Below are 15,490 nucleotides of genomic sequence, written 5' to 3' on the forward strand. Positions count from 1 at the left end.
GACCAATGATTCACAAATCTGACTAATGAACACATGCAAATGATGATATTAGAAGTGCCTGTTTGACATCATTTGTTGAGATAACTGTTTTGTGTCCGCAGGAATTCTTGAAACTGATACAGCGATATTTCATATAATCTGTCGCGAATGACAATTAGATGTCAGCCCATATTACTCTGACATGACCGCAATCCCGTCGTTCTGTCCAAGAGCAACGAGTCACGGCAAAAGTGAACAACAACGGAAAGATTGTATATAAAGTTCGGTAAAACTTCAAATATAATATTAGAGAAATATTTTCCATAACCATAACATAAGCGTAGTTTAATAAACTCAATTCCAATGAAGTGTATTCGACTTTTAAAAAAATGACTAAAAGGCTGAACAAATGCATCTGTGATACATGCCATCGTTCTGTTTTGCCATCATCAATTATGAAGTAGTTGTTAACTTATACTATAAATTGCATTTTCACCAATAATGATGCAATTGATCAACCAATATAAGGAATTCCCAACATTTGGCAGCTGGTGTCAGATTTTATACCAGTGACAAAACGCAGTCACGAGACATCAAGAATCGATGTGGCAAACATAAAACTACAGAAAATTAGAGCTTGGTTACACACGCGTCTAATAACCCCCTCCCCCTCCCCACTGATTTGTAAGTAGTTTCAATCGCAAGGTTTAGCTGTGTAACCAACGTAATTTATACCCCCGTACTACTTTGTAATCTATGTTCAACTGCGAGGTGCGATTTTGTCACAAACCAGATTAATACCCATGCACTGATTTGCCAGATATGTTAAATGGCGAGGTATAGCTTTGCAACAAACAAATATAAACACGCACTAATTTGTCACATATGTTCAATAGCGAGGTATATCTTTCCATTAAACTATTGCGTACCATTTGGGTCGAAAGTCTATGTAGCCTTCTAGGTAAATATAAATTTGTACTTCGAAGTATATATTCATAATAAATGTTTATAATATCTTTTTTAATTGAGGACAAAATGAATACAAATATCAAAATTGAAAAAAAGTCTCGAGTATTTAATGAATTGAAATAGATTATATACCAATTTGAAGAAGATTCAAGGTTACCTTTTTTAAAATTAAAACTATCAAGCATATTGAGAGTATTTATTGACCATGCGGGGCGGAGTATCACAGTCCAGCGCATTACTGTGTAGGAAATTCCCAATGGTAATCAAACAGTTACCAAATGATTACGGGATTAAAAATGTATATAACCTTCCTGGTTTGGTTGTATTGTGTGATAACCATTATTTGCATAAGTCAGAGGTTAATTCCGCCACACCAGGTCAATAACTACGCACAATATCTATGAGTTAGCGGTCGATAGTTGCATAATTTGATGTAAATAATAATAATGTTCAATAAATACGCACAATATCTTTAAGTTAGCGGTCGGTAGTCGCATAATTTGGTATAAATAATAATAATAATAATAATGTTCAATGTCAAATATCTCTAAAAGCAACAGATGAAAGGCGTCTTCTGATTGGTTAACACTCTAAGAGACTGTAAAAACTGTACCTTGAAGTACAATTTTGTATGTCAAAAAAATGTACTTTGACGTCCATATTGTACGTCGAAGTAAATTTCTCTTTTTACCTAGTAGGTCTTGTTGACTTTCGACCCAAATGGAATGCCATGTTAAACAATACTAATATTCCCGCACTGATTTGTCAGATGTATTCAATGGCAAGTATGTGCTACCGAAAGTGTACAGCAGATTAAATGTTCATGGGGATGACATAATTACAGAGTAAAAATAAACGCGTCAGAAATGTGGAAGTTTTTCAGTCCACAAACATGTTACATTGTAAGCAAACCCAACACATTCCTCTTGCCAGTGTCCGTTTAAATAAACAAACAAACATTTCGAAGATGCATCATATATTTCAAAAGAAATGTACAAACGTTAATCTACTAATTATGAAATATTTCAGTGTAAATCATTGAATAACGTAAGCACATACATCATGTAATACTAATATATTATACATACATGTTTTTATTGCACATTCAAGAAGAAAACAAAGAAAAAAACACAAAACGATACCATTATATAAAATACCTAATATTTAACTAATAGAGTTCCAACTGTTGAAGATATAAAAAATGCCTATTTTCTTTACGATTTTTAAAGTTTTGTCGTGTTATGTGTGTTTTTTATACAATAAGATAAATCAATTGTTCAAATTAACAATTTTACATAAAATGAATTGAAAGGTTTATTTTTAACAATAATTTTCATCGTAATATATAAATGTATCATATACATTAGCTAACACGTGAGAAGTCCATGATGTAAGGTTTCGAGTCGCCCTTCTCAAGCTCTACTATGACGTCACGCAGGCCAAGTTGTTTCGCAAGACGGTGGTGTACCTTGACATCCTTGCAGTACTGCAGCAACTTCTTGACGTTACCAGGGGCTTGTGGGGCTTTCTCCGTGCACTGGTGGTATCTAATGTGCAACATGTTGGAAAACTTTGAACATTAAAATTCTCTTAGAAAGATGGAATCAAAGGAAAATGTAATCTGTACTTAATTAAAGCTACATTTTCGTTCTTTCCCTTAACTTGCAATCTTTGTACATTAATTCGAATGCATTCAAAATTATGTTTGCATGTGCTTGTAAAGCTATGGTTGTTATTTCCTTTTTTTTAAATTGGTACACTGTATATCAATATTATGACTAACATTATTATTATTATTATTATTAATCTTTGTATAGTTTTTTTTTTAAATCATATTTCGTGCAAATAAAACTGGTCTTCATAAATCTATTTTAAAAAACAAACACTTCTTTACAAAATTTTGCCTCACCTTTCTACTGCATCTTCTATGAGTTGTGGAGTGAGTCTAACATGGGCCCGCATCTCCTGCAGGTACTTCATGTCTCCTCTGTTGATCACGTGTTTACACAAGGCCTGGGGCCAGCACTCACGCTGCTGATAAGCCTCACTAATAATGTATGCCTGGAAGGAATCAATGCAGGTGAGGTATTTAAAATACTAATTACACAAAGTAATTCAACATGATAAAACGGAAGATTGGCAAAAAATATTCAATTTAACAATTATTACGACTTTCTGATTATGAAACCCAAAAAGGAATTTACTTCTAAGTAGATGTTTTAATGAAGAATGGAAAGAACACCTGAATGGATTAAAAGCAAGAATGAAAGAAAAGTGTTAAATGTAACGTACAATAACTATGCCTTGCTGAAAATGAATGCCTGTTAAGATTCAATGCAGGTGTGGAATAAAATAATTAAATATTATTTAAAATAAACTGATTCAATACAAGAATAACATTTTTACAAATCAACATTGGCTCTTAACTTCCATTTATACCTGAGACAAAAACCTAACACTACCTCTGTTAACACATTTTTACAAATCAACATTGGCTTTTAACTTCCATTTATACCTGAGAGAAAAACCTAACACTACCTCTGTGAACACATGATGTTCAGCAATCAGCGCGTTGGCTCCCGCCCTGCTCAGATTCAGGACCTGTTTGCGGCTAGAGAGGTACTTGATCTGTAAGGCAACCAGTCTGGCCTTGCGGATACAGGCCTGGGCATGGCGCAGGCAGCTGTCCTTGACATAGCTTTCGGCAGCCTCTGAGAGAAACTGGGCTGTTTGTTCCAGTATTGACTTGTCTTCGTCGCAGTTTTCTGATTATTAACAGATTTGTATTTCTCTTAATAGTATTAGCTTATGATTTCTTGCGTAAAAAACAAGAACATTAAGTTGTTTATTTTTTAAGGTTGTTTAGGACAGCTTTTGGTTCAATATCATGTTATTTTATACAATTAGAGTTGTCCCAGATAATCATGGCGGACAGCTTCAATGCGACTTGTATTTATTAGTTTACAAGCTCATAGAGAATTGCAAGAAGTATATTTATCTAACTTTTTCTTGTGCATAAAGAAGCATATTATAAATTAATAAAGTGATAGTTTGATCATTTAACAGGATACTTCTGATTTTTTAGGTTAACTCAAACAATTCCCAATAATTTTTGAAATGTTAAAATATGTATTATTTTACTAAAGGTTGTCTAAAATAAAATAAAACAAGAAATGTGTTTGTCGGAAACACTATGTCCCCTTCTCCGCTGCTTTGAAGCTATAAATTTGACCTTGAAGGATGACCTTGACCTTTCACCACTCAAAATGTGTAGCTCCATGAGATACACGTGCATGCCAAAAATGAAGTTGCTATCTTCAATATTGCGAAATTTATGGCAAAATGTTTAAGCTTGAGCAAACAAACCAACAGACCAACAGACAGACCAACAGACAGGGCAAAACAATATGTCCCCACTATAGTGGTGGGGGACATAAAAAGTTATGGCCAATGACAATAGCTCGGGTTTTGTCCGAAAACAGCCGAGCTAAAAATGTGTTCGTCAGAAACACTATGTCCCCTTCTGCACCGCTTTGAATTTTTTTTTTACCTTTGACCTTTGTCCTTGAAGGATGACCTTGACCTTTCACCACTCAAAATGTGCGGCTCCATGAGATACACACGCATGCCAAATATCAAGTTGCTATTCAATATTGCCAAAGTATTCATAAAATGAGCGATTTTGGCCACATATACTTGACCTCTGACCTTGAAGGATGACCTTGACCTTTCACCACTCAAAATGTGCGGCTCCATGAGATACACATGCATGCCAAATATCAAGTTGGTATCTTCAATATTGCCAAAGTATTCATAAAATGAGCAATTTTGGCCATATATATTTGACCTCTGACCTTGAAGGATGACCTTGACCTTTCACCACTCAAAATGTGCGGCTTCATGAGATACACATGCATGCCAAATATCAAGTTGCTATCTTCAATATTGCAAAAGAATTCATAAAATGAGCGATTTTGGCTACATATATTTGACCTCTGACCTTGGAGGATGACCTTGACCTTTCACTACTAAAAATGTGCAGCTCCATGAGATACACATGCATGCCAAATATCAAGTTGCTATCTTGAATATTGAAAAAGTTATTGCAAATGTTTAAGTTGGAGCAAACAGACCAACAGACCAACGTACAGACCAACAGACAGGGCAAAAACAATATGTCCCCCACTAAAGTGGGTGGGGGACATAAAAAATTAAAAGTCTAAGGCAACAGTATTAGTATAAACAATGGACTAATTGCCCAATGCTTTTCTCAAACTAAAAACTTCTTTTGAATTTCAAGTAGGTACATTTTAATATAAAACCCCAATACCTTTTGGTCTAAACTCAAATAGACAAGCTGCTTGAAAAAAAGGGGTGACACATATTAGGGGGTTAAAAATCTGCAAATCTGTCACTCAAAATACACAGTCCCCCATACTAAAAGGAAGAGCAATAAATAATGTAGAACTACACAATAATTCGTACCTATAGGTCTAGACTTGAACATGTCCAGTCTCTTGTTTGCCTTCTGCTCCAGTAGCTGTGCAATCTCGCGGTACATCATGAACTTGAGCGCCACCATGGTGTACGTGTCAGTGTCCCCGGGGTGGTAGCGCTTCAGGTAATCCAAGATGGCCGTCTTGAGCTTCGTCTCCTGGTAGCAATGTTGAGTACAAGAGGTTAAGCAACATTGGGCTCAAACAGGTTACATTTAGACATGAAAGAAGCATATTTATTATATACTGATAGATACTCTGACTTATATAATTATGTTTTCGAATATGACATTCAAGTTACTTGATGGGAATTCCCTATTTTCACTGTCTCTATTCTCTATCGAATGCTTTGAGTGTCCCTATTCCATATTGAACCTAGCAAAAATGGATACATCACTTTTCAGTGCTACAATAACTTATTCACTATAAATCTTTGGTCAAGCTTGTGTAGAATTTTACAAATTTTACCTTTTCCATTCCCTTTCCCAGAAGTAGCTCAAACTGGTGACTCTGTTGTAAGGCATCAAATATGTAGGTCATCTCATTGTACCTTCCAACCCCTATGAGCAGACGAGTCTGTAAGATAAACACCAAACACATAGAACATGTACAAACAAAGGATTTTAATATAAACATTATTATGATTTACTTAAAATGTGACTATTGTTAAGTTATTGATTTATATTATTAAACAATCATCATTTATAATTATTATTAACTTGTTTATTATTTTTCTATAAATGTTTCAATATAAATTGCTTTGTAGTTATGTATTTCTCACTTTAGTTGTTATGTCATAATATATTGATGGTATATTGCCTTACTGGGTTAATCTGATGCATGGTTTTATTTAACTTCAGAGAATACAATACAGACACATGTATCTGTTTAAAAAGTGTAAATGGCAGATGTACACATGATTTCAGTTTGGTTTAAAAGGTGTACAAAACAAGAGCTGTCACCATGAATGACATATGTCCCCTATAATGCTTTGATAGAAGTTATAGCATTTTTCGAAACCTTAACGCCGATTTCGAAACTTAAACGCGGACCCTTACTTCAAGATTAAGGTCACAGGGGTAAAAAAAAATTGTGTGTATGGAAAGGCCTTGTCCATATACACATGCATACCAAATATGAAGGTAATATCTCAAGGGACATAGAAGTTATGAGCATTTTTCGAAACCTAAACGCAGATTTCGAAACCTAAACGCAGACCCTAAGTTCAAGGTCAAGGTCACAGGGGTAAAAAATTGTGTGCGTATAGAAAGGCCTTGTCAATATACACATGCATACCACATATGAAGGTAATATCTCAAGGGACATAGAAGTTATGAGCATTTTTCGAAACCTAAACGCAAAGTGTGACGGAAAGACAGACAGACAGACAGACAGTCTGATCACTATATGCCCTTCTTTTCTTCGAAAGGGGGCATAAAAATTAAAAAATATATTAGTAAATACAGGTTTAGAAATTATCTCCCTTTTAAAGCTTATTACTTCACTTGGATTTTATTTTTTTTACTTTTGACCTTGAAGAATGACCTTGACCTTTCACCACTCAAAATGTGCAGATATACGAGAAGTAAGTTAGACATTGAATGGAGAAATGAATTGTTTTTTAATTTTTGACCTTGAAGGATGACCTTGACCCTGACCTTTCACCACTCAAAATGTGCAGCTCCACGAGATACACATGTATGCCCAATATGAAGTTGCTGTGTTCAATATTAAAACAAGAGGGCCTGAAAGGCCCAAAGTCGCTCACCTGAGATAACAAGATATTATTGGGACAAATCTTCTGACCAAGTTTCACGAAGATCGGAAAATAAATGTGGTCTCTAGAGTGTTAACCCTGGCGGCCATGTTTTTCAACCAAACGGCATCATTTTTGAACTCTTCCAAGATTTTATTGGGATGAATCTTCTGACCAAGTTTTATGAAGATCAGACAATAAATGTGGCCTCTAGAGTGTTAACAAGATTTTACTATAGCCATATAAAGTCATATAAGGAAAAATGCCCTGCCTCTTGGCAGCCATGTTTTTCAAGCAAACGTAACCATTTTCGAACTCATCCAAGATATCATTGAAACCAATCTTCTGACCAAATTTCATGAAGATTGGACAATAAATGTGGCCTCTAGAGAGTTAACAAGGCAAATGTTGACGCCGCACAACGGACAACAGACGACAGACAAAAAGCGATCACAAAAGCTCACCATAAGAACGTTGTGCTCAGGTGAGCTTAAAATCATGATAAAACTTTAACGAAGGTTAAAGTTTTAGGAAAGAAAAATACAATATTTGACCTTTGATCTTGAAGAAGACAGACAGACAGACAGACAGACAGGACAAAAACAATATAGAGTAGACTCTGCCAATACCAGACTTTCTGAATACCGGAACTTTCCTGATTCCGAACAGTCGGGCCGGTCCCGTATTTTCTCCTTCTATTTCTTTGTTAAAAAATGTTGAATAAACCGAACTCTTTAAAAACCATAAACCGAATGGATATCTCCGTGAATTTGGTCATTTTCAACGTAAAATACATTGAGTACACCAGACGGTCCCAATTCTCAAGATGCCCAAGGCGTGAAAACTACAATACCTGGTCAGCACAGCTCGTGCGGTGTCACACATTTTGCTTGTGCAATTATCGAAAATCGGATTAAACATACCATAAAGGTGTCAAGTCATTACTGCGCTAAAGAAGTCCGATTAAATAATGTAAAACAAACTGTGAATGTCTATAATAGACGTGCGGTAACACCAAAAAGTGATTGACTCGATCGATTGACTCGATCGTTTTATGAAGCTTATGATAATCAATTTAATTACAAACATGCATGCTGTTGCGACGATCACTTTCTTGTGATCTTCTCGGGTAGTTTAAAAGATCTTATAGCCATGTTTTTAACGCTTAAATACAAAATAATTATGACGCTGTTCTTTTGTGTGTGTGTATTTTTTGTGAAATGTGTTATGTCTTGAATAATAATAGATGTGTCCACAACAATCGTATTTGTGTCGTTATTCGTCAAAATTGTCTTTGAGGTTTAATTAAGTCAGAGCTATTTATAGCGAACTCGAACACGACTCACTCGCCACCATGAGTACAGTTATCACATGGTACATGTAAATGTATATGGCTTGTTTTATTCTTATATGATTGTGTACACAATGCATACAATGTATATTTCGGCAATACTCTTGGTAAACCGGAACTCTTCCAAAACCGGACGATCAGGCCAGTCCCCAGACCGTCCGGTTTACAGAGAGTCTACTGTACGCCCGATCTATCGATTCGGGGGAATAAAAAATAGAACAGACAAATAAAGCACATATCCTGTACCATAAGTTGGAACTCTGATGCTGCCAGCAGGTGAGAGGTGAGGATACGAGAGGCCCTCAGGATCGTGGAAATGCCTTCCATATCACAGGCTGCTGTATAACACTCATGGGCCCGTATCAACAACTCTGTCTGTATGGTCAACACTGCAAGGAATGTGAGGGTCTAGGTTTATATGAGGCTCTCATTTTCTAAAAATAGGGCTTAATGCATGTTTGTTAAGTATCATCCAAGATTACTGAAAAGGCTAATAAGGGATGACACTTTCTGCTTTTGTGAAATTTTACAGTTAAAGATAGTCTCTTCTTAGCCAAAATCCACTTGAAGCGGACAGTGGCGCAGTCTTGGCAGGCTAATTTTGGAAAACAATTTACTTACTTACATTAAGACATGCATTCCAAGAACAAGGTTAATATGAACCCAAATCCTCTTATAATGAAAACTAATCAAGAAAGATGTCATGGTAATGACACCAAGATCTTAACTAAATAAGCCGAAAAAGTTTATCAATTTGTAGTTACAATAGCATGGACCTGTCGAACTCCAAATGCAACTACATTCTAAATCTAAAAGTAAGCTGCCTACACAAAATTTCAGTGCAATATCTCCATCCAAACTAAGAAAATGAGCACTCACACTATATTTTACATATACCTAGCCCCAAATGCAAGCAGATTTATCCTTATACAAGCTTTCTACATATAAAATACAATATCAAGATTGGTGAAGGACAAGTAAATAATAGACTGTAAACCACCTGTTTGACGCCATTTGCCACAAAAACTACAAACAAGCTACCCACCTGACAGCCTACAAAAACCTAATCCAACAAACTGTTCAAAATTTAATTAAACACATTTAATAGACACAACCAAATCTAAACAGATTGATATGTTGTATTAAAAACAAAGGAAGGTTTAGTTTTTTTTAGTTAGAACAATAAGTAAACCATTGAAATATGTTTATATATTGGTTATTTGTTTAAATTATTTATTGGGAAGAAATAAAGAAGCTAACGAAGACACTTTGGAGTCTGTTTTGTGAAAAGGACAAGTCAGTCATAATTAATATGTTTTGAAAAAAACAACAGGGAATTTAATTATTTCCAAAGAAAGATTTAATCTTGAGAGACCAAGGCCACAATCTTCACTATGTCAGAATCATAGCAGTAAATTCCATTATGCAACAACACTATAGGCATAATACTATCCACCTTTGTCGGATGTGTCCTCCAGCGGCAGTGCCATAGCAGCGACGGCCTCAACCAGTCTGTTCCCGAGCAGGGATGGGTCGGTGCACAGTCTAACCACCTGGTGGAAGTCTGTTGTGCTGTCGTTGGGATCGAAGAACATCTCCTGGTCACCTGACTTCACATCACCCAGAGTGACACGATAGCTTTGCAGAATGGCGTCTGCCAGGAACCCTGCCACCTGTTAAACAACAGACAAAGACATATGTGAGCCTCATTCTGGACAAACAGGGCTTCACCAATGTGTGTTTAGTCTGAACAGGCTAATAAGGACGACACTTGAAGAGCTTTTATGGATTTTGTATATATTTTTTTTAACTCTTTCAGTGCTGGAACCGAATTTTGAAGGTCTTTGCAAACAGTTTGGATCCAGATGAGACGCCACAGAACGTGGCATCTCATCAGGATCCAAACTGTTTGTTATTCTGATAGTATTCTTCGAAAAAAATCGAAGAAAATGCTAATTTTAAAAATTCAGCAGACAACATGTTAGCAGACAACAAATTTCCCAGCATGCAAAGGGTTAATAAGAACATCTCTTTTAATCAAAAACACAGTTAAGGCGGAAAGTGATTTCCATGATTAGCCTGTGCAGTCCTATGCAAATGCATTCATTTATTACCAGTTTTCTAATAACGAGGCTCATATTGTGCCTTATATATATATATAGTTTGTTTTGTTTATCGGAAATTTGCTGTCTTCAACTTTGTGTCTCTTTGTTCAATTAGTTTATAAAAGCATAAATGCCAGTACATGCGTGCACATTTATTATTAAACATAATTTCTAAATCAGTATAGCTCAAGTGAAGTAATTCACTTATTGGAGTAGTCTCCCTTCTGTCACAATTTTTTGTCAATGCACAAAATGGTGGTTTTCTTTAGTTTTTATCGTTAAATGCACATGTTAGTTATACATTTAATGATATATTTCGATATAAATGTATTAAGGTAAGCTGAATTTACGTATTTAATAAACAATTTGTACAAAATTATAAAGGCTATTATTTTCAGCTGTCTTATGACTGTAATAATCAATATTTACATTCAGAAATCTATTTCTATCAAAAGATTTGAAATAATTATTAGGACGCTCTTATAAGACGAGTGCCCAACTTTTAAATAAAACTTTGAGGTAAATTTTCCCTTCTTATTATCAAAGAAGTACAGAATTTGGGCAGTCAGTTAACCTTCTCACACTTTTCTTTGGTAAGTAGATTTAGGCACTACTGAGTGCACATACATATGCAGGTAACTGACGACAGCTCAACTGCTACTGAGAGTAAGTGGCTAAACAAAACAATTGCTAACTAACTGAAGACATTGTAATGTACTTAAATATCCACACACTTTCTTCAAAGACAGAGAGCAATGTCCTAATAAGCATAAGGGCTGATAATAAAACCTCATGGCTCTTAAATTGCATATTTGAAATAAGATTTACTTTTTATTAAATTTAAATTATTTAATGAATGTTATGGACAAAGTTTCTTTTTAAGCATGATGGGTAATGCCCATAACTTTTAAACAAAAGATTCATTGAACTTCATTACTTGATGTCTGATGAAAATAATTGGATTGTAGAAAATCAAGCTTTACTGGCACTGAACTATTTCTCAATCAAATAGTTTGAACAAGTTGATCTGAGGAATATTCAATAACACTGGAGATGATAAAATAAAAAATGAAGCTTATTAACCCTTTCAGTGCGGGAACCGAATTTTAAAGGCCTTTGCAAACAGTTTGGATCCAGATGAGACGCCACAAAACGTGGCGTCTCATCTGGATCCAAACTGTTTGCTATTCTGATAGTATTCTTTGAAAAAAATGAAGAAAATGCTTATTTTACAAATTCAGCAGACAACATTTTAGCAGACGACAAATTTCCCAGCATGCAAAGGGTTAAGGTCTACAACGCAACAGATATTTTGAGTATTTACTTGATTATTGCATTAAACAATCTATTCATAGCAAGTTTATCAAAGATCGTACAAGAAGTTTTGGTCTAAAAAGGACATCAAGAGCTCCAAGGCAAATAGTTGAAAATTCAAGAGAGCAGACCAAATTCAATTACCCATGGGGAAATTCCCACATACACATCCCTCTGAAATGTTTAAATGCCATGATATTGGAACGTAATATGCACTGATGAGGCTACAATTTATAATTTACTCTTGACATGAGACTAAATAAGTAACACTTGCTTTAAAAAATAGTGTTTAAGATAAAAATCATTATGAACCTATTAAAAAAAGTATTCAAGAAACAAATGTTGAGAAGTGATTGTTATTCAGATAAATTCTCACCATGCATGTGGTTTGCTTTTTAAATTACAGCAAGTTTGTTTGGTTTAATAATAAAACATGATATGTGTTTGTCAGAAACATTATGTCCCCTTTTGCGCCGCTTTGAAGCTATATATTTGACCTTTAACCTTGAAGGATGACCTTGACCTTTCACCACTCAAATTGTGCAGCTCCAAGAGATACACATGCATGCCAAATATCAAGTTGCTATCTGCAATATTACAAAAGTTATTGCAAAAGTTAAAGTTGGCGCAAACAAACAAACACACAAACAAAGCAACAGACAGGGCAAAAACAATATGTCCCCCACTATAGTGGTGGGGGACATAAAAATGTCATAGGCATGTTATGTGACATTTTAAGTAGTTTCCCCCTATAAGAAAATGTCAACCTGAGGGTTGCAATATTTACCATGTCTCTAAACTGCCTATGATATTTAAATAGAAACACTCTTCTTTAAAGCACCCACCTGTTCTGGTGACAGAGTGCTTGTTGCTAGGAAATCAGCAGCCAATCGGAATCTAGCTTGGCAGTTAGTCTTGAGGAGAGATCGCAAGGTCTGATAGTCTTCTCCTGCTATCACTTGGTCATAGCCACATCCCAGTACCTTCAATGTGCACAACAAATTTATGTCCACTTTTCATCTTGTTCATATCAAAACTTCATATTAGCACATTTTTATCAGAAAAAAACATTAAACATTCTCCTCAAGTCAAATTCGAAATTCCAATTTATCTTTCAGAAAGAAAAGTCATAATTGTCAACTGAACTACTCTTAGACTTAAGAATGAAAGAATAATTAAAAGCCCAATAATTTATTTTTCTTTCTGAAACAGTCAGGTAGGAAAAATAATACAATTTTTAGGCGCGACACAAAATATAAAAAAAACATTCATGCTAAAAATGGGGCCTCAACTACAAAAAAATAAAATATCCAAAGGTGCATAAAGTCCAGTAATGTCAAAAAGGTGCAATTCAAATTCGGGAGGTGCACAATTTCATATACTAGTTACAATGCTGAAAATGTTATTTCTTTAGCACCAATACTTTATTACACTTAACACTAACACACAGGACATATAGAAAGGCAGATGGATGGAAGGAAAGTCAAGGGAAAATCTATAGAGATGTAAGGCTGATCCGACATGGGGACTGATATTGGCAGTTTGACAAAGCAAACCTGAATTCTTAAATTCTTGAGACAAAGAGCACCATTTTTGAAACCCAGAATATGTGCATGCTTGATTAAAAATTTACCAGTGTAGAACTTGCAGGCTTGTGCAAACTTCAAATCACTACAAAAAGTTATTGTTTTATTTCATATGACTGAATAATCAAATAGGGTCTGAGCACCTACCACAGAAATTTTAAAAGCTGTGAGGATGCGCACGCATGTTTGGCGACCATGTTTGGAATGGTTGAGTAGAATCTCCATAGCAGCAATCTTGGCTTCGTTTTCAGATGACATGGTGTCAACAACTGGCTGGATATTGCTCATAATACTGATGGCTGAAAGCAAAAATTTAGACCCATGTTACAAAACTAAACAAGGTGCGTCACATGTGTGTACTACCAACTAACCTCAAAAGCGATGATTCTGACAAACTCGTATCTAATAACCAACACTTGTCAAATAGCCTAATAAATCCTCCCCAGTAATTTTTTTACAAGGTGAAAGGTTTTTTAATGAGTATCATCGTTCAATTACCCTTCAATGTCTTTATGAATTAGCACATTGAAACCTGGATTATCTTGGTCAAAGTATGCACAAAGTAGACATGCGTCAGAAGGACACAAATGCGCCTAAATTTAAATTAGTTTTGTAAGTACAGTTATGTAAAATAAAAGTCCACACCAAATGATGAAAGAAGGAGCGCAAGTTCAGATCTGTTTAGTATGTTTACATAAGCTTCATTACTCTAGCAGCAACCGTTTTGAGTTCTACATGACAAAAACATTATATGAAGGGCCAGGAGCAAGGACAGATGGAGAGAGGGACAAGGGCACAGCTATGAAACTATAACTCGCCGGCTGCCCCCACCCCCCACCCATGAACATGGAAGCATAAAACATTAGTCTTAGGGCTACTACAGTGCTTACTACTGGCATTTCTCAGCAGTGGTACAGGGGCTGCTATGGACTGGCGGTGGATGTCCCCAGGTCGGGTCCTCAACAGGTGTAGTATGTCTGGGGTGAGCTCATCCAGGCCCTCAGTCTGCAGGCTTAGCCGTATGAACGACTGTTAATATTATGGCATAGACGTTTATTTGGATTCTGAGCTGTTAGCATTTACTCACAGCTAATAAAATATAGTTGTTTATTGGCTGATGAAGCATGATATTACATTAAATTTATTTTGACCATAACATAATCTGACAGACTGCTTTTTGCTAATTAAATCATATTCATTCTGTTGAACACGTGATAAAGAGTTCTTTTAAGTTACTAATATTAATGTGAAGTTTTAGCAAAGATGATTTTTTTCCTAAAGAGAGCATCAACTTAAAATGATCTTTATATCTAGAAGGACAAGAATAATTGCATATGTCGGTTCATGTAATGGTGGCATATTTATAGCGGTGCGTATGGAAAATTACAAAATGTATTCATTAGCAAACTAAAAAAGTACAGTGAACAGCGTCAAGCACACTGCACTGAAAAGCCTTTTTAATGTTTATTTGCTCATTCATCCAGTCAACTGCTGCACACTGTCCTGCAAACAAGGTGCAAATAAAAAAATAACACAAAAACATGTATATTTTTAACAAATAGTTTTCCACCCCTCCAATTTCAAGCAGCACCCTCTGCATTGAACATTCCCTACTTACCAACAGAATGGCCAGGTCCTGTGAGTACACTGAGAATATGGTGGTGACCTTGCAACTCTCCTTGATGGCCCCTTCATCTAACAACTCACCAACAAGGGTCTCCAACACTTGAACCTCCTGAGATAATTTTTTTTATAAAAATGAAGATCTCCAAACCAGAAGCTCTTAAACACACACTGAATACATGTCAGTATTTGTGAGAAATTGACCAATAGCAAGCATTCAATTAAACTAACTGATTAGCCAGTGAGATACCCTTTTATTACCTGTGTAATGAGAAATATTATGTAATCATATCAATAATGAGGATCTCCAT

At 35.5% G+C, this 15,490-nt stretch overlaps 2 protein-coding genes across 3 annotated transcripts in view; one reads left to right on the forward strand and one right to left on the reverse strand.

The window, feature by feature from the left end:
* LOC127852243 (limbic system-associated membrane protein-like) overlaps positions 1–15,490 on the forward strand; it is a 471,770-nt gene that overhangs the window by 132,364 nt on the left and 323,916 nt on the right. The window lies entirely within an intron of this gene.
* Positions 2,003–15,490, reverse strand: part of LOC127852232 (spatacsin-like) — a 65,951-nt gene continuing 52,463 nt past the window's right edge. For both annotated transcript variants that reach the window (XM_052386118.1, XM_052386117.1), the window contains exons 32-42: positions 15,175–15,291; positions 14,447–14,585; positions 13,704–13,855; positions 12,816–12,953; positions 10,008–10,224; positions 8,798–8,940; positions 5,913–6,020; positions 5,434–5,602; positions 3,487–3,713; positions 2,858–3,009; positions 2,003–2,495 (exon numbers count right to left, since the gene is read on the reverse strand). In XM_052386118.1, coding sequence (XP_052242078.1) covers positions 2,312–2,495; positions 2,858–3,009; positions 3,487–3,713; positions 5,434–5,602; positions 5,913–6,020; positions 8,798–8,940; positions 10,008–10,224; positions 12,816–12,953; positions 13,704–13,855; positions 14,447–14,585; positions 15,175–15,291 — 1,746 coding nt within the window. In that variant the 3' untranslated portion in view covers positions 2,003–2,311. The remainder of the gene's footprint in view (positions 2,496–2,857; positions 3,010–3,486; positions 3,714–5,433; positions 5,603–5,912; positions 6,021–8,797; positions 8,941–10,007; positions 10,225–12,815; positions 12,954–13,703; positions 13,856–14,446; positions 14,586–15,174; positions 15,292–15,490) is intronic.

Source organism: Dreissena polymorpha, chromosome 12 (genome assembly GCF_020536995.1).
Source record: "Dreissena polymorpha isolate Duluth1 chromosome 12, UMN_Dpol_1.0, whole genome shotgun sequence".
Classification (NCBI taxonomy): Eukaryota; Metazoa; Mollusca; class Bivalvia; order Myida; family Dreissenidae; genus Dreissena; species Dreissena polymorpha.